This window comes from Oncorhynchus mykiss, chromosome 10 (genome assembly GCF_013265735.2).
Source record: "Oncorhynchus mykiss isolate Arlee chromosome 10, USDA_OmykA_1.1, whole genome shotgun sequence".
NCBI classification, from domain to species: Eukaryota; Metazoa; Chordata; class Actinopteri; order Salmoniformes; family Salmonidae; genus Oncorhynchus; species Oncorhynchus mykiss.
The window spans coordinates 68,041,644-68,063,670 of record NC_048574.1 but is presented as its reverse complement, the minus strand read 5'-3'; the positions used below and the strand labels follow the sequence as shown (position 1 = coordinate 68,063,670).

The following is a 22,027-nucleotide window of genomic DNA, read 5'->3' as shown; positions in this document are numbered from 1 at the left end:
GCAACTGTGTTTGGGCAACCTGCTTTTAATTCTGACCTCTCAAACCTTCCCCGCACAGCTAATGTGGACTGTCTGTCTGGTTTTAAAGTCAGGATAGAGGATGGATTTCTAACAAACATTAAAACACTCTACTATAATGACTGAACTAATTGCACCCTTGAACATTTGAAATGTGAAATAAATACATGCCCATGTACCTAAAATGGACTAATACTGTTAGCAGTGTTGATGGTGTGTGTGTGTGTGTGTTCCTGTATTGACCAATGAACGTGGAGAGAATCGGTGGTGGCGTATTGAGACCGTGCCTCTACTCCTTGTAACAAGACACTAACAGATACCTCAGAAAAACTACGACCCTGACTCTCTCACTCCAAACACCAAACCAACTACTGATCTAATGCTACCGATGGCTAGACAAGGGACAGTATCTGGTGAATAGTGGTGACAGCTTGACATTAAACATGGTCAAGTGACCGTGAAGGCCGATCAGTTAATGGCGAGATGAGTTCAATGGCGTCTGATTGATATCGATGGCTCTACACGTGCATTGACTGACTGCGTATCATGGCAAACAACTTCGACAAATAGATCAACAAAAAAAAGAAACACATACAAATGACAGTGACTGTTGTGTGTTAACTAACAATCTGTTTCTACTGCGCTTAAATATTTCCCTAGATGTCTGTTCAGATTTCCTGTTAAGTGACTGCATGTACTACTTTCATTCCAGATGGTTTCAAATGCAATCTGGGAAAATAGAACATCTATGTGGTATAAAATATGCATCTGTGTGTGCAGGCTTTAAAAGCACAGCGCTAGGCTAGGCTAATGCCATTAGCATGTTGTTGTGTGCGTGTTGGAGGAGCTTCATGTCCTGGCAGCGTTGGTTTAACATGAACAGACGGGCTACATGGCTATGTATGGTTTACTGTGTGTGTGTGTGTGTGTGTGTGTGTGTGTGTGTACATCACACAGTACAACAGAGGCTCCTATTGGGGTATAGGAGTATTGGGTCAGAGGGGGACAGTGTTTGGTATCAAGGGCTGTGAATGTAACACGGTTTATATATACTCTGTGAATGTCTTAATAGCTTCAGTGAGCTAGATGTCCTATGCACGTAAATGTGTATGTTGGACAGTGTCTGTGTGTTGACGTCATCTAGTTTGAAAGTGTGGCTGAATGCATGCACACATTTACAGTTCAGACTGCGTGTGTATTGTGTTTATGCATGTGGTCTTACACGCATGTTTTTGACTTAATGTGCATACTTAATGTGCATGCTATAGTCAGTCGGTCAGTGGGTTACCGTCTGCCTGTGCGTCTGTACATGTGTGAGGGAGGAGTCGGGGTAGGGTAGGGTGGGGGGTGGTGGAGTAGGAACCTCTGTCTGTACTTGCTTTCCTTACTTGAGCCCTCCGGTGGGGACGGTGTGGCACTTCTTGTGCTCCAGCAGCTGCTCGGGCGTCTTCAGGAACTTGTGGCACACGTCGCACTCGAACATGCGCGTGATCAGGTGGATCTGGAGGTGGCGCTCGTACATGGTCCGCGTCTTGCACACAAAGTTGCAGAAGACGCACTCGAAGCCTGGTGGGGGAGAGAGGGAGTTAGCATGACTGCAGTGCTCCTCGTCCTCTTAATTAAACATCACCCCCGTGATATCCTTGTGTGTGGCTCAAATAATTGCTCGTATTTAACTCACATATTCTGGACACATCACACACATATTTACGTCACTGCATAATTTATGTGAAAAAAGTCTGTGCTTTTTTCAGTCATTGCGCTAACGCTAGTTAGCAATAGCTTGCGAAACTACATCTAACTCCCTGCATACTGGACGCTGAGACGTAAACATGGTATCCATGAGTTCATCTGACTCTGGGGAAGTAGATAAAGGGCTTACACTATCCCTTTAACTTCTCTGGGATAGGTGACAGTATTTTCACGTCCGGATGAAAAGCGTGTCCAAAGTAAACTGCCTGCTACTCCGGCCCAGAAGCTAGGATATGCATATTATTAGTAGATGTGGATAGAAAACACTCTGAAGTTTCTATAACTGTTTGAATCATGTCTGAGTATAACAGAACTTATTTGGCAGGCGAAACCCCGAGGACAATCCATTCAGATTTTGTTTTGTTTTGAGGTCACTCTCTTTTCAATGTGTTTTCATTGGAAATCCAGATTTCTAAGGGACCTTCTTGCAGTTCCTACCACTCCCACTGGATGTCAACAGTCTTTAGAAATTGGTTGAGGTTTTTCCTTTGAGAAATGAAGGAAGTAGCCATGTTCAGAATGAGGCTCGAGGGAAGTTTACTGTTTGTTAGAGGCGCGTGACCTGAAAGCTAGCTACACTTTGTTTTCCTCCGGTATTGAACACAGATCATCCCGTCTTCCTTTGTATCGATTATTTACGTTAAAAAATACCTAAAGTTGTATTACAAAAGTAGTTTGAAATGTTTTGGCAAAGTTTACAGGTAACTTTTGAGATATTTTGTAGTCACGTTGCACAAGTTGGAACCAGTGTTTTTCTGGATCAAACGCGCCAAAGAAATTGACATTTTGGATATATATCGACGGAATTAATCGAACAAAAGGACCATTTGTGATGTTTATGGGACATATAGGAGTGCCAACAGAAGAAGCTCGTCAAAGGTAAGGCATGAATTATATCTTTATTTCTGCGTTTTGTGTCGCACCTGGAAGGTTGAAATGGGATTGTCGGGGCGGCAGGGTAGCCTAGTGGTTAGAGTGTTGGACTAATAACCGAAAGGTTGCAAGTTCAAATCCCCGAGCTGACAAGGTACAAATCTGTCATTCTGCCCCTGAACAGGCAGTTAACCCACTGTTCCTAAGCCGTCATTGAAAATAAGAATTTGTTCTTAACTGACTTGCCTAGTTAAATAAAGGTAAAATAAAAAATATATATACAGTGCCTTGCGAAAGTATTCGGCCCCCTTGAACTTTGCGACCTTTTGCCACATTTCAGGCTTCAAACATAAAGATATAAAACTGTATTTTTTTGTGAAGAATCAACAACAAGTGGGACACAATCATGAAGTGGAACGACATTTATTGGATATTTCAAACTTTTTTAACAAATCAAAAACTGAAAAATTGGGTGTGCAAAATTATTCAGCCCCCTTAAGTTAATACTTTGTAGCGCCACCTTTTGCTGCGATTACAGCTGTAAGTCGCTTGGGGTATGTCTCTATCAGTTTTGCACATCGAGAGACTCCAATTTTTTCACATTCCTCCTTGCAAAACAGCTCGAGCTCAGTGAGGTTGGATGGAGAGCATTTGTGAACAGCAGTTTTCAGTTCTTTCCACAGATTCTCGATTGGATTCAGGTCTGGACTTTGACTTGGCCATTCTAACACCTGGATATGTTTATTTTTGAACCATTCCATTGTAGATTTTGCTTTATGTTTTGGATCATTGTCTTGTTGGAAAACAAATCTCCGTCCCAGTCTCAGGTCTTTTGCAGACTCCATCAGGTTTTCTTCCAGAATGGTCCTGTATTTGGCTCCATCCATCTTCCCATCAATTTTAACCATCTTCCCTGTCCCTGCTGAAGAAAAGCAGGCCCAAACCATGATGCTGCCACCACCATGTTTGACAGTGGGGATGGTGTGTTCAGGGTGATGAGCTGTGTTGCTTTTACGCCAAACATAACGTTTTGCATTGTTGCCAAAAAGTTCAATTTTGGTTTCATCTGACCAGAGCACCTTCTTCCACATGTTTGGTGTGTCTCCCAGGTGGCTTGTGGCAAACTTTAAACAACACTTTTTATGGATATCTTTAAGAAATGGCTTTCTTCTTGCCACCCTTCCATAAAGGCCAGATTTGTGCAATATACGACTGATTGTTGTCCTATGGACAGAGTCTCCCACCTCAGCTGTAGATCTCTGCAGTTCATCCAGAGTGATCATGGGCCTCTTGGCTGCATCTCTGATCCGTCTTCTCCTTGTATGAGCTGAAAGTTTAGAAGGACGGCCAGGTCTTGGTAGATTTGCAGTGGTCTGATACTCCTTCCATTTCAATATTATCGCTTGCACAGTGCTCCTTGGGATGTTTAAAGCTTGGGAAATCTTTTTGTATCCAAATCCGGCTTTAAACTTCTTCACAACAGTATCTCGGACCTGCCTGGTGTGTTCCTTGTTCTTCATCTTCATTCATTCTCTCTGCGCTTTTAAGGGACCTCTGAGACTATCACAGTGCAGGTTCATTTATACGGAGACTTGATTACACACAGGTGGATTGTATTTATCATCATTAATCATTTAGGTCAACAAATTTTGCACGCCCAATTTTTCAGTTTTTGATTTGTTAAAAAAGTTTTCCACTTCATGATTGTGTCCCACTTGTTGTTGATTCTTCACAAAAAAATACAGTTTTATATCTTTATGTTTGAAGCCTGAAATGTGGCAAAAGGTCGCAAAGTTCAAGGGGGCCGAATACTTTCGCAAGGCACTGTATATATAAAAAAAAATGTTTTACTGGGGTGCTGTCCTCAGATAATAGCATCTTTTGCTTTCTCCGATAAGCCTTTTTGGAATCTGACACGTTGGCTGGATTCACAACAAGTGTAGCTTTAATTTGGTATCTTGGATGTGTGATTTCATGAAATTTTTATAGTAATTTATTTGAATTTGGCGCTCTGCATTTTCCCTGAATTTTGGCCAGGTGTGACGCTACTGTCCCACATATCCCAGAGGTGTTAACCGCCCAGCGCAGTCAAAATTCTGTTTTCTGGTATTAATATCATATTGTACAACAGCGGATGAAACGAACACTGTAAAAGTGTGAAATGTGATCAGTGTTATTTCCTGATAGCTGCTGGTTGAAAATACAACCTACACAGGACCTTCTAATCATCAGGTTTGCATGAGCGGGAGTTTCAGATGTCCATGGTGACATCACCAGGCGGTAAATTAGTTAATAGACCAATAACAAAGAGAGTTCCAAACCTCTCTGCTAAGAACAGCTAGTTTTCAATTTTCCCCTCTCCACTCAGACCCCTCCCAGACAGTCCTAGCAAAAATCTTGCTTGAGAAGTAGTTTTTTACACATTTTTAATGGAATCTATTACAGTAAGGTACTTATTGTTACCCAGAAATGATTTGATTTTGAGATAAAAATGGCTGCATTGGGCCTTTAAGGATACAGAATTATAAGTAGATTAAATTAACTGTAGTTCTACATAATGTTCCAGCCTATACATCCCAGAACTCCTTGCCTTTTTCAGACTTCTCTTCAGTTCCTGATCCCGAGTGGCTGCTGGAGCTGGATTGGCTGCCTGCAGAGGAGGGAGGGGCCAGCAGGTTCTTGAGCTCCTCATTGGCATGGGTAAGTTCTCCACCCTCTGAGCTGTTCAGCGAATCGCTGAGGGCCGACAGGGAGGAGGAGGTGCTCTTAGTCTCACTGAGGGGGCTCCGCGAGTTCAGACCTAGGAAGAAGAGGGGCCAAGAGTCAATCATCATCAACATCATCAGCATTGTTGTCATCATCGTGACAATCATCATCATCAAATTCAGAAAATGTACCATTGTAATTACTTCCTGAATGATTAAGTAATATACCCCAACTCTGTCACTAGCACCGTCATCATAAGTGCTTTCTCACCAATAAGAGGAAAAGCACTAAACTACACACACACACACACACACACACACACACAAACAGAAACACACACACAGAGTCTGTTGAATACAAAATGAAAATCACACACACTGCAGGCAGGCAGGTTCAGCTTCAGGGCCATGTCCTCTGACTGGAGCCCTGCTGCCAGTCCAATCAACAGCCAGTATGCTTTTATTGATCTCTCTCTTTTTCCTCTCTCTGTTTGACCGCACTTCTCTGGGATAGAGAGAGAGAGAGTATGAGAGAGAGAGAGAGAAGAGGGGAGGAGGAGGGTCACGGCTAAGGGAGCTAAGATGGCGGGAGCAACTCAGGGCACAGCTCAACAAAGGGCATTCAGTCAGGGAGAAGGAGAGGGAGGGAGGGAGGTGAAGGAGTATAGAGCTGCTGGCTGCCATGGATTGTGAAATGGCCGACGCCAGCTACCTCACACACATTTGTATGTGCGCGCACACACACGACACAGGCACATACACACAATCGCACTGAGGCATTCACACAGTCACATTCAAAGACACATATTGTGCATAGCCTACACACTTTCATCCTTGAGAATGAGAGAATGCAGGTATAGAAACGCAGAAAGCAGAGAGTGAAATACCATTGTATCCATCTCTCTCAACACCGAAGACCTCTAGAGGTAGATTAAAGACAAAACGAGGCTCACCACTCCACTATCTAAGGGAGCTATAGAGTACATGATGCTCTGAACATTCAAAGAGTACTTGCCCCTTGTGGGAAACCACATCATTTATCATCCCTGTTGGCATATTCCTTGTTAGCACTTTTTACAAGGTCCAAGATGCTATTGAAGCATGTGTTTAGTCAAACGCACTTGACTTTTTATGAGGGTGGAAAACGTTGTAAACCTGTGTTACACTCCCCTACGGATTGGACAGTGAAGCGAAAACTTAAAAAAGGTGGCTCTATACTCCACCATTTTGGATTTGAATACGTTTGATATGATGGGACAGTACAGAATGTCACCTTTTATTTGAGGGTATTTTATACGTGTTTCACCGTTCAGAAATGAAAGCACCTAATGTATTTTTTATTTTTTTGTACCTTTATTTAACTAGGCAAGTCAGTTAAGAACAAATTCTTATTTACAATGTCGGCCTACCGTGGAACAGTGGGTTAACTGCCTTGTTCAGGGGCAGAACGATAGATTTGTACCGTGTCAGCTCGGGGGTTTGAACTTGCAACCTTCCGGTTACTAGTCCAACGCTCTAACCACTAGGCTACCCTGCCGTATCTAGTCCCCGAATTTGAAGCAGTCATATGTATTTGGACAAATTCACTTATGTGTATTAAAGTAGTTAAAAGTTTAGGATTTGGTCCCATATTCCTAGCATGCAATGACTACATCAATCATGTGACTCTAGTAACTTGTGGAATGCATTTGCAGCTTGTTTTGGTTGTGTATCAGATTGTTTTGCCCAATAGAAATGAATGGTAAATAATATAGTGTCATTAGAGTCAGTTTTATTGTAAAAAAATAACAATAATATGTTTCTGAACACTTCTACATTAATGTGGACGCTACAATTACGGATAATCATGAATGAGTCATGAATAATGATGAGTGACAAAAGTTACAGATGCATAAATATCTGCTAATGGGCCAGAATCTGTGAGATTGAATGGATCTCTGTCCTGTTCCTACTGTACCACACACAGTATCTCTGTCCTGTTCCTACTGTACCACACACAGTATCTCTGTCCTGTTCCTACTGTACCACACACAGTATCTCTGTCCTGTTCCTACTGTACCACACACAGTATCTCTGTCCTGTTCCTACTGTACCACCACACACAGTATCTCTGTCCTGTTCCTACTGTACCACCACACACAGTATCTCTGTCCTGTTCCTACTGTACCACCACACACAGTATCTCTGTCCTGTTCCTACTGTAGCACCACACAGTATCTCTGTCCTGTTCCTACTGTACCACACACAGTATCTCTGTCCTGTTCCTACTGTACCACCACACACAGTATCTCTGTCCTGTTCCTACTGTACCACCACACACAGTATCTCTGTCCTGTTCCTACTGTAGCACCACACAGTATCTCTGTCCTGTTCCTACTGTACCACCACACACAGTATCTCTGTCCTGTTCTGTACCACACACAGTATCTCTGTCCTGTTCCTACTGTACCACCACACACAGTATCTCTGTCCTGTTCCTACTGTACCACCACACACAGTATCTCTGTCCTGTTCCTACTGTACCACCACACACAGTATCTCTGTCCTGTTCCTACTGTACCACCAAACACAGTATCTCTGTCCTGTTCCTACTGTACCACCACACACAGTATCTCTGTCCTGTTCCTACTGTACCACCACACACAGTATCTCTGTCCTGTTCCTACTGTACCACCACACACAGTATCTCTGTCCTGTTCCTACTGTACCACCACACACAGTATCTCTGTCCTGTTCCTACTGTACCACCACACACAGTATCTCTGTCCTGTTCCTACTGTACCACCACACACAGTATCTCTGTCCTGTTCCTACTGTACCACCACACACAGTATCTCTGTCCTGTTCCTACTGTACGACCACACACAGTATATCTGTCCTGTTCCTACTGTACCACCACACACAGTATCTCTGTCCTGTTCCTACTGTACCACCACACACACAGTATCTCTGTCCTGTTCCTACTGTACCACACACAGTATCTCTGTCCTGTTCCTACTGTACCACACACAGTATCTCTGTCCTGTTCCTACTGTACCACACACAGTATATCTGTCCTGTTCCTACTGTACCACCACACACAGTATCTCTGTCCTGTTCCTACTGTACCACCAAACACAGTATCTCTGTCCTGTTCCTACTGTACCACCACACACAGTATCTCTGTCTTGTTCCTACTGTACCACCACACACACAGTATCTCTGTCCTGTTCCTATTGTACCACCACACAGTATCTCTGTCCTGTTCCTACTGTACCACCACACACACAGTATCTCTGTCCTGTTCCTACTGTACCACCACACACACAGTATCTCTGTCCTGTTCCTATTGTACCACCACACAGTATCTCTGTCCTGTTCCTACTGTACCACCACACACACAGTATCTCTGTCCTGTTCCTACTGTACCACACACAGTATCTCTGTCCTGTTCCTATTGTACCACCACACAGTATCTCTGTCCTGTTCCTACTGTACCACCACACACACAGTATCTCTGTCCTGTTCCTACTGTACCACACACAGTATCTCTGTCCTGTTCCTACTGTACCACACACAGTATCTCTGTCCTGTTCCTACTGTACCACCACACACAGTATCTCTGTCCTGTTCCTACTGTACCACCACACACACAGTATCTCTGTCCTGTTCCTACTGTACCACCACACACACACAGTATCTCTGTCCTGTTCCTACTGTACCACACACACAGTATCTCTGTCCTGTTCCTACTGTACCACCACACACAGTATCTCTGTCCTGTCCCTACTGTACCACCACACACACAGTATCTCTGTCCTGTTCCTACTGTACCAACACACAGTATCTCTGTCCTGTTCCTACTGTACCACCACACACACAGTATCTCTGTCCTGTTCCTACTGTACCACCACACACACAGTATCTCTGTCCTGTTCCTACTTTACCACCACACACACAGTATCTCTGTCCTGTTCCTACTATACCACCACACACACAGTATCTCTGTCCTGTTCCTACTGTACCACCACACACACAGTATCTCTGTCCTGTTCCTACTATACCACCACACACACAGTATCTATGTCCTGTTCCTACTGTACCACCACACACAGTATCTCTGTCCTGTTCCTACTGTACCACCACACACACAGTATCTCTGTCCTGTTCCTACTATACCACCACACACAGTATCTCTGTCCTGTTCCTATTGTACCACCACACACACAGTATCTCTGTCCTGTTCCTATTGTACCACACACAGTATCTCTGTCCTGTTCCTACTGTACCACCACACACACAGTATCTCTGTCCTGTTCCTACTGTACCACCAAACACACAGTATCTCTGTCCTGTTCCTACTGTACCACCACACAGAATATCTCTGTCCTGTTCCTACTGTACCACCACACACACAGTATCTCTGTCCTGTTCCTACTATACCACCACACACACAGTATCTCTGTCCTGTTCCTACTGTACCACCACACACAGTATCTCTGTCCTGTTCCTACTGTACCACCACACACAGTATCTCTGTCCTGTTCCTACTGTACCACCACACACAGTATCTCTGTCCTGTTCCTACTGTACCACCACACACAGTATCTCTGTCCTGTTCCTACTGTACCACCACACACAGTATCTCTGTCCTGTTCCTACTGTACCACCACACACAGTATCTCTGTCCTGTTCCTACTGTACCACCACACACAGTATCTCTGTCCTGTTCCTACTGTACGACCACACACAGTATATCTGTCCTGTTCCTACTGTACCACCACACACAGTATCTCTGTCCTGTTCCTACTGTACCACCACACACACAGTATCTCTGTCCTGTTCCTACTGTACCACACACAGTATCTCTGTCCTGTTCCTACTGTACCACACACAGTATCTCTGTCCTGTTCCTACTGTACCACACACAGTATCTCTGTCCTGTTCCTACTGTACCACACACAGTATCTCTGTCCTGTTCCTACTGTACCACCACACACACAGTATCTCTGTCCTGTTCCTACTGTACCACCACACACACAGTATCTCTGTCCTGTTCCTACTGTACCACCACACAGTATCTCTGTCTTGTTCCTACTGTACCACCACACACACAGTATATCTGTCCTGTTCCTACTGTACCACCACACACACAGTATCTCTGTCCTGTTCCTACTGTACCACCACACAGTATCTCTGTCCTGTTCCTACTGTACCACCACACAGTATCTCTGTCCTGTTCCTACTGTACCACCACACACACAGTATCTCTGTCCTGTTCCTACTGTACCACCACACACACAGTATCTCTGTCCTGTTCCTACTGTACCACCACACACACAGTATCTCTGTCCTGTTCCTACTGTACCACCACACACACAGTATCTCTGTCCTGTTCCTACTGTACCACCACACACACAGTATCTCTGTCCTGTTCCTACTGTACCACACACACACACAGTATCTCTGTCCTGTTCCTACTGTACCACACACACAGTATCTCTGTCCTGTTCCTACTGTACCACCACACACAGTATCTCTGTCCTGTTCCTACTGTACCACCACACACACAGTATATCTGTCCTGTCCCTACTGTCCTGTTCCTACTGTACCACCACACACAGTATCTCTGTCCTGTTCCTCCTGTACCACCACACAGTATCTCTGTCCTGTTCCTACTGTACCACCACACAGTATCTCTGTCCTGTTCCTACTGTACCACCACACACACAGTATCCCTGTCCTGTTCCTACTGTACCACCACACACACAGTATCTCTGTCCTGTTCCTACTGTACCACCACACACAGTATCTCTGTCCTGTTCCTACTGTACCACCACACACACAGTATCTCTGTCCTGTTCCTTCTGTACCACCACACAGTATCTCTGTCTTGTTCCTACTGTACCACCACACAGTATCTCTGTCTTGTTCCTACTGTACCACCACACACACAGTATCTCTGTCTTGTTCCTACTGTACCACCACACACACAGTATCTCTGTCCTGTTCCTACTGTACCACCACACAGTATCTCTGTCTTGTTCCTACTGTACCACCACACAGTATCTCTGTCCTGTTCCTACTGTACCACCACACACAGTATCTCTGTCCTGTTCCTACTGTACCACCACACACACAGTATCTCTGTCTTGTTCCTACTGTACCACCACACACACAGTATCTCTGTCCTGTTCCTACTGTACTACCACACAGTATCTCTGTCCTGTTCTGTACCACCACACAGTATCTCTGTCCTGTTCCTACTGTACCACCACACACACAGTATCTCTGTCCTGTTCCTACTGTACTACCACACAGTATCTCTGTCCTGTTCTGTACCACCACACAGTATCTCTGTCTTGTTCCTACTGTACCACCACACAGTATCTCTGTCCTGTTCCTACTGTACCACCACACACACAGTATCTCTGTCCTGTTCTGTACCACCACACAGTATCTCTGTCCTGTTCTGTACCACCACACAGTATCTCTGTCCTGTTCCTACTGTACCACCACACAGTATCTCTGTCCTGTTCCTACTGTACCACCACACACACACAGTATCTCTGTCCTGTTCCTACTGTACCACCACACACACAGTATCTCTGTCCTGTTCCTACTGTACCACCACACACAGTATCTCTGTCCTGTTCCTACTGTACCACCACACACAGTATCTCTGTCCTGTTCTGTACCACCCACACAGTATCTCTGTCCTGTTCTGTACCACCACACAGTATCTCGGTCCTGTACCACCACACAGCATCTCTGTCCTGTTCCTACTGTACCACCACACAGTATCTCTGTCCTGTTCCTACTGTACCACCACACACAGTATCTCTGTCCTGTTCCTACTGTACCACCACACAGTATCTCTGTCCTGTTCCTACTGTACCACCACACAGTATTTCTGTCCTGTTCCCACTGTACCACCACACAGTATCTCTGTCCTGTTCCTACTGTACCACCACACAGTATCTCTGTCCTGTTCCTACTGTACCACCACACAGTATCTCTGTCCTGTTCTGTACCACCACACAGTATCTCTGTCCTGTTCTGTACCACCACACACTATCTCTGTCCTGTTCCTAGCAGCAGACAGGCTCCCTGCTGTGGGGCCACCAGTCTGACCCCTTGCCCATGTGGCTGACACACATCTTAGCGGGGGCCAACTTCAGGCGTAACACCTGCTGAGTTCAGCCGTTTCCATGTCTGTCTGGAGCTTGGCTGGGGGAGATGTGGTGTACAAACACTATCAGCTGACAAATAACACCCAGCAGTCTTTTCTACAGCCCCAATGTGGTGTGTTTTCAGCAGCCATGTTTGCTAGAGGGTGGAGGCTAGCCTAAATGCCAAGCTTCGATATGAACTCACCACTCTGTGTCTGTGTGAGAGAGGGTAAGAATGTGTGTGTGTGTGTGTGTGTGTGTGTGTGTGTGTGAGAACCCTGGCCTGCCTCTGAAGGACCAGAGGACCTATTGATTTTTTCCCCTCAGGCACGATAAGGGGCAGCCATCGTAGATAAACAAGGTCGCTCCCCGGCCTCCGTGAGGACCCCTCAGCTGTCTGCAACACTACCGGACAATCCCACACACACACACTGCCACGGAGGGGCAAAACGGGCAACCGCGTCGGACGATAAACCGGACAAAGCCGCTACGGACCCAAAAAATACATTGACAGGCTGGGTTTTGGACCAGTGGCTTTAAAAAGTCCAGGGAAGGTCGAGGGAGGGAAAATAATCTACATGTTTTGTTATTCAAAGTGGAAGTTGTTTCTGTTTGGAGAGTTTACAGAGTCACAGAGTCTCCTCTCTCTCCCGGGAAGGGACTCGTTTTATGAAGCTTTACTTTATTGTCACATCAGTTCAGTGTGTTGAGACTGAACATGTTGGTTCCCTCTACTATAAACGGCTGTGAACTAAACTAGCTGTTTCTACTCTGAGCAGTCAGCAGTAGCACCTCAATCTGCAACACTCCCCCAACAGCTCCCTACCAACAACATGTCACAGCTGATCTGAGAATCATTCTGAAAGGTTGGTCTCTTCTGAAAGCTTTAAAACATTGTTTGGCTACGATCCGAGGTGCAGACTTCTCCAGTCCTCCTCATGGATGTAAAAGGTATAGACTGGGTGTAAAAGGTATAGACTGGGTGTAAAAGGTATAGACTGGGTGTAAAAGGTATAGACTGGGTGTAAAAGGTATAGCCTGGGTGTAAAAGGACTGGGTGTAAAAGGTATAGACTGGATGTAAAAGGACTGGGTGTAAAAGGTATAGACTGGATGTAAAAGGACTGGGTGTAAAAGGTATAGACTGGATGTAAAAGGTATAGACTGGATGTAAAAGGTATAGACTGGATGTAAAAGGTATAGACTGGATGTAAAAGGTATAGACTGGATGCAAAAGGTATAGACTGGGTGTAAAAGGTATAGCCTGGGTGTAAAAGGACTGGGTGTAAAAGGTATAGACTGGGTGTAAGAAATTGTATAAACCCCCTCTTTCTAGCCTATCCTTACACCAAAACAGCACTTTAAAACCCATGAGTCCGAGCGAGCAGATAGATACACGCTTCAGGAATTCAATCAATACAATTTGGAACAATTCGACAGCAGCAAAACCAAGTTCAGCTGGAAAAGAAATGCCATCAAGTTGGTTGTACAAGCTGACTTCGTCCTATTGCTGCCCCCAGGGACAAGAGGTGGACCAAAGCCATCTCTACATACAACACATGCCTGAGCAGAAGACAGATGATCTACCTGTGTGTCCGTGACTGACGTGGGACTTCATGTCACTCTCCTCCACACAGACGTAGTCACAGACGCTGCAGCACAGAGCGAACATCCACTGCTCCTTGTCCACGTGGAGAGACATGTGGCTGACGAACTGGGCATTCAGCCCCGTCTGGAAACCACATGCATGGCAGCTGGATGGACAGGAAGAGGGAGGGGTTAAACACTGATCTCAGAACAGGTCACAGCTAGAGGGGAAAGGAGAGAGGTATTGAACATAGACCAAATGCTGATCTCAGACCAGGTTATAGAGGCAAGAAGACATAATTAATTCCTAATCAAACCCTAAAGGCTGACCTCAGACCAGGTTATAGAGGGAAGAGGGCATCATTAATTCCCAATTTATGGGATCAGTAAATTGCATGTGTCAGTCTTTATACGGCTAGATCTTCTGTGCACACACACACACACACACGTGAGATCTTTGACGCCTGCTATGGATGAACACGTACTTGCCAAAAACTATAGGGACAGACCTTTATTATGGGTCTGTGTACATAAGTACAGGGACAGTTCTTGTGACTACCGCTCTGAGAACAGGTGCGTCGACCAGACTCTAGTAGATTCAATGTTTCTTTGGAGTGTTTCTTTCATTCAGCGTAGCAGCACCTGTAGTAATAGGGGAAGGTCTTCCCGTCTCGTCCCTCAGCGGTGGCGACGGCGCTGACCATCTGCTCTGCGTCGGTGCTGACCAGCTTGACAGAGTGGATGGTCAGGTGCTGGTTGAGGTTGGCTCTGCACTTGGCTGCATAAGGACACAGGTGACACGTATACTTCCGCTCCTCTGGAAGGACAGACGGACGGACAGACACAAGGTCAGAGAGAGAGAGAGAGAGACAGAGAGAGAGCGAGAGAGACAGACAGACCGAGAGAGAGAGAGAGCGAGAGAGAGACAGACAGACAGCGAGACAGAGAGAGAGACACAGAGAGAGAGAGAGAGAGAGAGAGACAGAGAGCGAGACAGACAGCGAGACAGAGAGAGAGACACAGAGAGAGACAGACACAGAGAGAGACACAGAGAGAGAGAGAGAGATGGGTCTACGGGGACACACATTCGTACATACACTTACGTGTAATACGCACGCCATATACGAAACGCATGCAGGCACATGTACGTACGCAAACAACATGCGTACACATCACGTATACACAAATACAATGAGTACGTCCCCCTGCATGAGAATGTCTGCTTAGTGGACCGACCCCCCCCCCACACACACACACACACACACACACACACTTTGCCCGAGGACATGAAGCCAGGGAACCTTTGTGGCCCGGGTAAACCAAAAACAACCATCATGATGACATATGCCCCCGTTTCTGCTCTCTGTGGTGTGCCCAAGCTGTTCTCAGCCAAACAACCCACTCACAGGGGGAGTGTGTGTCAGAGTGTGTGTGCGCGTTTTGTATTAGTGTGTGTGGACCATGCGCTTTCATGCACAATAATATGTAGGTTTTTACATAAATGTGGGTGCATTAAAAAGACCAATTTAAATAAAATTAAAATTGAGAATACATTATCTTTTACAGCAATGACCCTTAGACTTGTGGTAATGCCAGGGGAGTGGAGATCTCTGATCTGAACCACTGAGAGTCAGGACCTCGGTTTGGATCTCTCATCCAATGGATCGCTTAGACGGTAGTGTGTGCTGTGTTCACATGTATTTACATGTATTTATACACTGAGTGTCCAAAACATTATGAACACCTGCTCTTTCCCTGACAGACTGACCAGGTGAATCCAGGTGAAATATATGATCCCTTATTGATGTCACTTTAAATCCACTTCAATCAGTGTAGATGAAGGGGAGGAGACAGGTTAAAGAAGGATTTTTAAGCCTGGAGACATGGATTGTGTATGTGTGCCATTCAGAGGGTGAATGAGCAAGACCAAAAACATAAGTGCCTTTGAACAGGGTATGGTAGTAGGTGCCAGGCGCACCGGTTTGTTTCAAGAACTGCAACGCTGCTGGGTTTTTCACACTCAACAGTTTCCTGTTTGTATAAAGAATGGCCCACCACCCAAAGGACATCCAGCCAACTTGACACAACTGTGAGAAGCATTGGGGTCAACATGGGCCAGCATCCCTGTGGAATGCTTTCGACACCTTGTGGAGTCCATGCCCCGATGAATTGAGGCTGTTCTGAGGGGGGGGGGGGTGGAACTCAATATTAAGGTGTCCATAATGTTCTGTCCACTCAGTGTATGTATTTATGTGTATTAATATGTATTCATATGTATGTATATGTATTAATGTATATATTATGTGTATTAATATGCATAAAGCATGTACAGAAACAGTAGTATGTGGTTTTGCATCGGATACGGTATGGCCCCAATGCTGTTACACTGTATGTACACCTACTGTAACTGTGTGTATGAATCCATCCACTCAGTGTGTGTGTGTGTGTGTGTGTGTGTGTGTGTGTGTGTGTGTGTGTGTATATATACATTTAAATAAATAAACACGTGTGTGTGCGCATCCGATATTGCGTCTGTCCGTGTGCGTGTGTCCATTGTGTCCAATGTGTGTACTGGGATGCAGAGCAGCCTTCTGGCTTGGTAATTAGGCGGGCAGTTTTCCCACTGAGACTAATCATGGTGGTAATCTCTTTAAAGGAGAGGGTAATCCAGTCTAGTAAACCTTATTTACTTTTTACAGGGTATTACACACACAGTCACACACACGCCAAGGGAACGTTGACAAGACATGTCACAACATGCACAGGGAACTGTACGTAGGGAGTGTGTGTGTGTTAGTGGACTCACCTGTGTGTAGAGACAGGTGTCTGGACAGGGTCTGCTGTCTGCCAAACACCTTGCCACAGACAGGACAGGGGTGGAGCTGCTGACTGCTCAGTATCCCCTGGGACATCCCGTTCCCCCCCGGCTCTCCAATGTCCTTCTCTGGGTCTGGAAACACACAGACAGAGTACCGTCACCATCACAGTTTACCATATTTGACTCACAACCTTCTCATAACCTGCACCGGGAGGCGACCTGAAAGTCCATATTGTAGGAAAGCATTCAGCAACTGAAATGGAATGGAGCCCAACCTTGTTTCATATTACTCCAACTTCACTCCAACCCTCAGCCTCGTTTCATATTATTCCAACTCTCAGCATTGTTTCATATTACTCCAACTTCACTCCAACCCTCAGCCTTGTTTCATATTACTCCAACTTCACTCCAACACTCAGCCCTGTTTCATATTACTCCAACTTCACTCCAACCCTCAGCCTTGTTTCATATTACTCCAACCCTCAGCCTTGTTTCATATTACTCCAACCCTCAGCCCTGTTTCATATTACTCCAACTTCACTCCAACCCTCAGCCTTGTTTCATATTACTCCAAACCTCAGCCTTGTTTCATATTACTCCAACCCTCAACCTTGTTCCATATTACTCCAACTTCACTCCAACACTCAGCCTTGTTTCATATTACTCCAACCCTCAGCCCTGTTTCATATTACTCCAACCCTCAACCTTGTTCCATATTACTCCAACTTCACTCCAAACCTCAGCCTTGTTTCATATTACTCCAACCCTCAACCTTGTTCCATATTACTCCAACTTCACTCCAACACTCAGCCTTGTTTCATATTACTCCAACCCTCAACCCTGTTTCATATTACTCCAACACTCAACCTTGTTCCATATTACTCCAACTTCACTCCAAACCTCAGCCTTGTTTCATATTACTCCAACCCTCAACCTTGTTTCATATTACTCCAACCCTCAACCTTGTTTCATATTACTCCAACCCTCAACCTTGTTTCATATTACTCCAACTTCACTCCAAACCTCAGCCTTGTTTCATATTACTCCAACTTCACTCCAACCCTCAGCCTTGTTTCATATTACTCCAACTTCACTCCAACACTCAGCCCTGTTTCATATTACTCCAACTTCACTCCAACCCTCAGCCTTGTTTCATATTACTCCAACCCTCAGCCTTGTTTCATATTACTCCAACCCTCAGCCCTGTTTCATATTACTCCAACTTCACTCCAACCCTCAGCCTTGTTTCATATTACTCCAAACCTCAGCCTTGTTTCATATTACTCCAACCCTCAACCTTGTTCCATATTACTCCAACTTCACTCCAACACTCAGCCTTGTTTCATATTACTCCAACCCTCAGCCCTGTTTCATATTACTCCAACCCTCAACCTTGTTCCATATTACTCCAACTTCACTCCAAACCTCAGCCTTGTTTCATATTACTCCAACCCTCAACCTTGTTCCATATTACTCCAACTTCACTCCAACACTCAGCCTTGTTTCATATTACTCCAACCCTCAACCCTGTTTCATATTACTCCAACACTCAACCTTGTTCCATATTACTCCAACTTCACTCCAAACCTCAGCCTTGTTTCATATTACTCCAACCCTCAACCTTGTTTCATATTACTCCAACCCTCAACCTTGTTTCATATTACTCCAACCCTCAACCTTGTTTCATATTACTCCAACTTCACTCCAAACCTCAGCCTTGTTTCATATTACTCCAACCCTCAACCTTGTTCCATATTACTCCAACTTCACTCCAACACTCAGCCTTGTTTCATATTACTCCAACCCTCAGCCCTGTTTCATATTACTCCAACTTCACTCTAACCCTCAGCCTTGTTTCATATTACTCCAACTTCACTCCAACCCTCAGCCTTGTTTCATATTACTCCAACCCTCAGCCTTGTTTCATATTACTCCAACTTCACTCCAACACTCAGCCTTGTTTCATATTACTCCAACTTCACTCCAACCCTCAGCCTTGTTTCATATTACTCCAACTTCACTCCAACCCTCAGCCTTGTTTCATATTACTCCAACCCTCAACCTTGTTTCATATTACTCCAACCCTCAACCTTGTTTCATATTACTCCAACCCTCAACCTTGTTTCATATTACTCCAACCCTCAACCTTGTTTCATATTACTCCAACCCTCAGCCTTGTTTCATATTACTCCAACTTCACTCCAACACTCAGCCTTGTTTCATATTACTCCAACTTCACTCCAACCCTCAGCCTTGTTTCATATTACTCCAACTTCACTCCAACACTCAGCCTTGTTTCATATTACTCCAACCCTCAGCCCTGTTTCATATTACTCCAACCCTCAACCTTGTTTCATATTACTCCAACTTCACTCCAACACTCAGCCTTGTTTCATATTACTCCAACTTCACTCCAACCCTCAGCCTTGTTTCATATTACTCCAACCCTCAGCCTTGTTTCATATTACTCCAACTTCACTCCAACACTCAGCCTTGTTTCATATTACTCCAACCCTCAACCGTGTTCCATATTACTCCAACCCTCAACCTTGTTCCATATTACTCCAACTTCACTCCAACACTCAGCCTTGTTTCATATTACTCCAACCCTCAACCGTGTTCCATATTACTCCAACCCTCAACCTTGTTCCATATTACTCCAAACCTCAACCGTGTTCCATATTACTCCAACCCTCAACCGTGTTCCATATTACTCCAACCCTCAACCTTGTTCCATATTACTCCAACCCTCAACCTTGTTTCATATTACTCCAACCCTCAGCCTTGTTTCATATTACTCCAACTTCACTCCAACACTCAGCCTTGTTTCATATTACTCCAACCCTCAACCCTGTTTCATATTACTCCAACCCTCAACCTTGTTCCATATTACTCCAACCCTCAACCGTGTTCCATATTACTCCAACCCTCAACCGTGTTCCATATTACTCCAACCCTCAACCGTGTTCCATATTACTCCAAACCTCAACCGTGTTCCATATTACTCCAACCCTCAACCGTGTTCCATATTACTCCAACCCTCAACCGTGTTCCATATTACTCCAACCCTCAACCGTGTTCCATATTACTCCAACCCTCAACCGTGTTCCATATTACTCCAACCCTCAACCGTGTTCCATATTACTCCAACCCTCAACCGTGTTCCATATTACTCCAACCCTCAACCGTGTTCCATTTTACTCCAACCCTCAACCGTGTTCCATATTACTCCAACTTCACTCCAACACTCAGCCTTGTTTCATATTACTCCAACTTCACTCCAACCCTCAACCGTGTTCCATATTACTCCAACCCTCAACCGTGTTCCATATTACTCCAACCCTCAACCGTGTTCCATATTACTCCAAACCTCAACCGTGTTCCATATTACTCCAACCCTCAACCGTGTTTCATATTACTCCAACCCTCAACCGTGTTCCATATTACTCCAACCCTCAACCGTGTTCCATATTACTCCAACCCTCAACCGTGTTCCATATTACTCCAAACCTCAACCGTGTTTCATATTACTCCAACTTCACTCCAACCCTCAACCGTGTTCCATATTACTCCAAACCTCAACCGTGTTCCATATTACTCCAAACCTCAACCTTGTTCCATATTACTCCAAACCTCAACCGTGTTCCATATTACTCCAAACCTCAACCGTGTTTCATATTACTCCAACTTCACTCCAAACCTCAACCTTGTTCCATATTACTCCAACCCTCAACCGTGTTCCATATTACTCCAACCCTCAACCGTGTTCCATATTACTCCAACCCTCAACCGTGTTCCATATTACTCCAAACCTCAACCGTGTTCCATATTACTCCAAACCTCAACCGTGTTCCATATTACTCCAAACCTCAACCGTGTTCCATATTACTCCAAACCTCAACCGTGTTCCATATTACTCCAACCCTCAACCGTGTTCCATATTACTCCAACCCTCAACCGTGTTCCATATTACTCCAACCCTCAACCGTGTTCCATATTACTCCAAACCTCAACCGTGTTCCATATTACTCCAAACCTCAACCGTGTTCCATATTACTCCAAACCTCAACCGTGTTCCATATTACTCCAAACCTCAGCCTTGTTTCATATTACTCCAACTTCACTCCAACCCTCAGCCTTGTTTCATATTACTCCAACTTCACTCCAACCCTCAGCCTTGTTTCATATTACTCCAACTTCACTCCAACCCTCAGCCTTGTTTCATATTACTCCAACTCTCAGCCTTGTTTCATATTACTCCAACCCTCAACCTTGTTTCATATTACTCCAACTTCACTCCAACCCTCAGCCTTGTTTCATATTACTCCAACCCTCAACCTTGTTTCATATTACTCCAACCCTCAACCTTGTTTCATATTACTCCAACCCCCCATCTTTCTCATACCAACACTATAGCCTTCTCAAGTTCTCATCATCTCCATGATAATCAGACTATACCACACTGTGCCCCTTGATATTCTCTCTCTCTCTGTGTGTCCTCCATCACCCATCAGTCCTAAGCCCTCTAGTGTGTGGTTGTCCATGCTAATCAGACTATATAGTAATACACAACCACCCAGGGATACAGCAGGGATGGAGAGAGTGAGAGAGTGAGAAAGCATAATAGAGAGGGAGAAAAGGAGAGAGAGAGAGAAGAGAGAAGAGGGAGGCACGGCGGTGTGGGGAAAGCGTGAGAGAGGAAGAGAAAGTGAGAGAAAAGGGAGAACATGACAAGAAGAGATATAGAATTAACCTTCTGATGAAGGCACAGCTCTCAATTAGGATTCCATGCCACTCCTCCATCGGGTGGGTAAATAAATAAATAAATAAATGGACAGGGAGGGCTTCCGTCATTGACACAATGCAGCTAGTCTCAAATGGATGCCTGGCACCACACTACCTAGGATCATATTGTTCTCAGTGACAGGGTAAGGGGAGAGTGGACTGACTATACCGTACTCCACACAGGATGGTCTTTCACAGGGACATTTAATAGGGAACACAGGAAATCAGCCCTTTAAGTCCACTATTTACCTGGCGTTAGCTTATAATAAAATAATAGTCAAATGGTAAGTACAGAAATGACTGTACCCACAGTAACCAAGGGGGGCGGGGCTTAGCAAA

General features: G+C 44.9%; 1 protein-coding gene across 3 annotated transcripts in view; it reads right to left on the bottom strand.

The window, feature by feature from the left end:
* The window catches only part of LOC110534527 (zinc finger protein 827), a 105,633-nt gene that overhangs the window by 5,389 nt on the left and 78,217 nt on the right, over window positions 1-22,027 (bottom strand). For all 3 annotated transcript variants that reach the window (XM_036933647.1, XM_036933648.1, XM_036933646.1), the window contains exons 9-13: window positions 16,892-17,035; window positions 14,728-14,902; window positions 14,086-14,252; window positions 5,234-5,443; window positions 1,407-1,584 (exon numbers count right to left, since the gene is read on the bottom strand). In XM_036933647.1, the coding sequence (XP_036789542.1) occupies window positions 1,407-1,584; window positions 5,234-5,443; window positions 14,086-14,252; window positions 14,728-14,902; window positions 16,892-17,035 (874 nt within the window). The remainder of the gene's footprint in view (window positions 1-1,406; window positions 1,585-5,233; window positions 5,444-14,085; window positions 14,253-14,727; window positions 14,903-16,891; window positions 17,036-22,027) is intronic.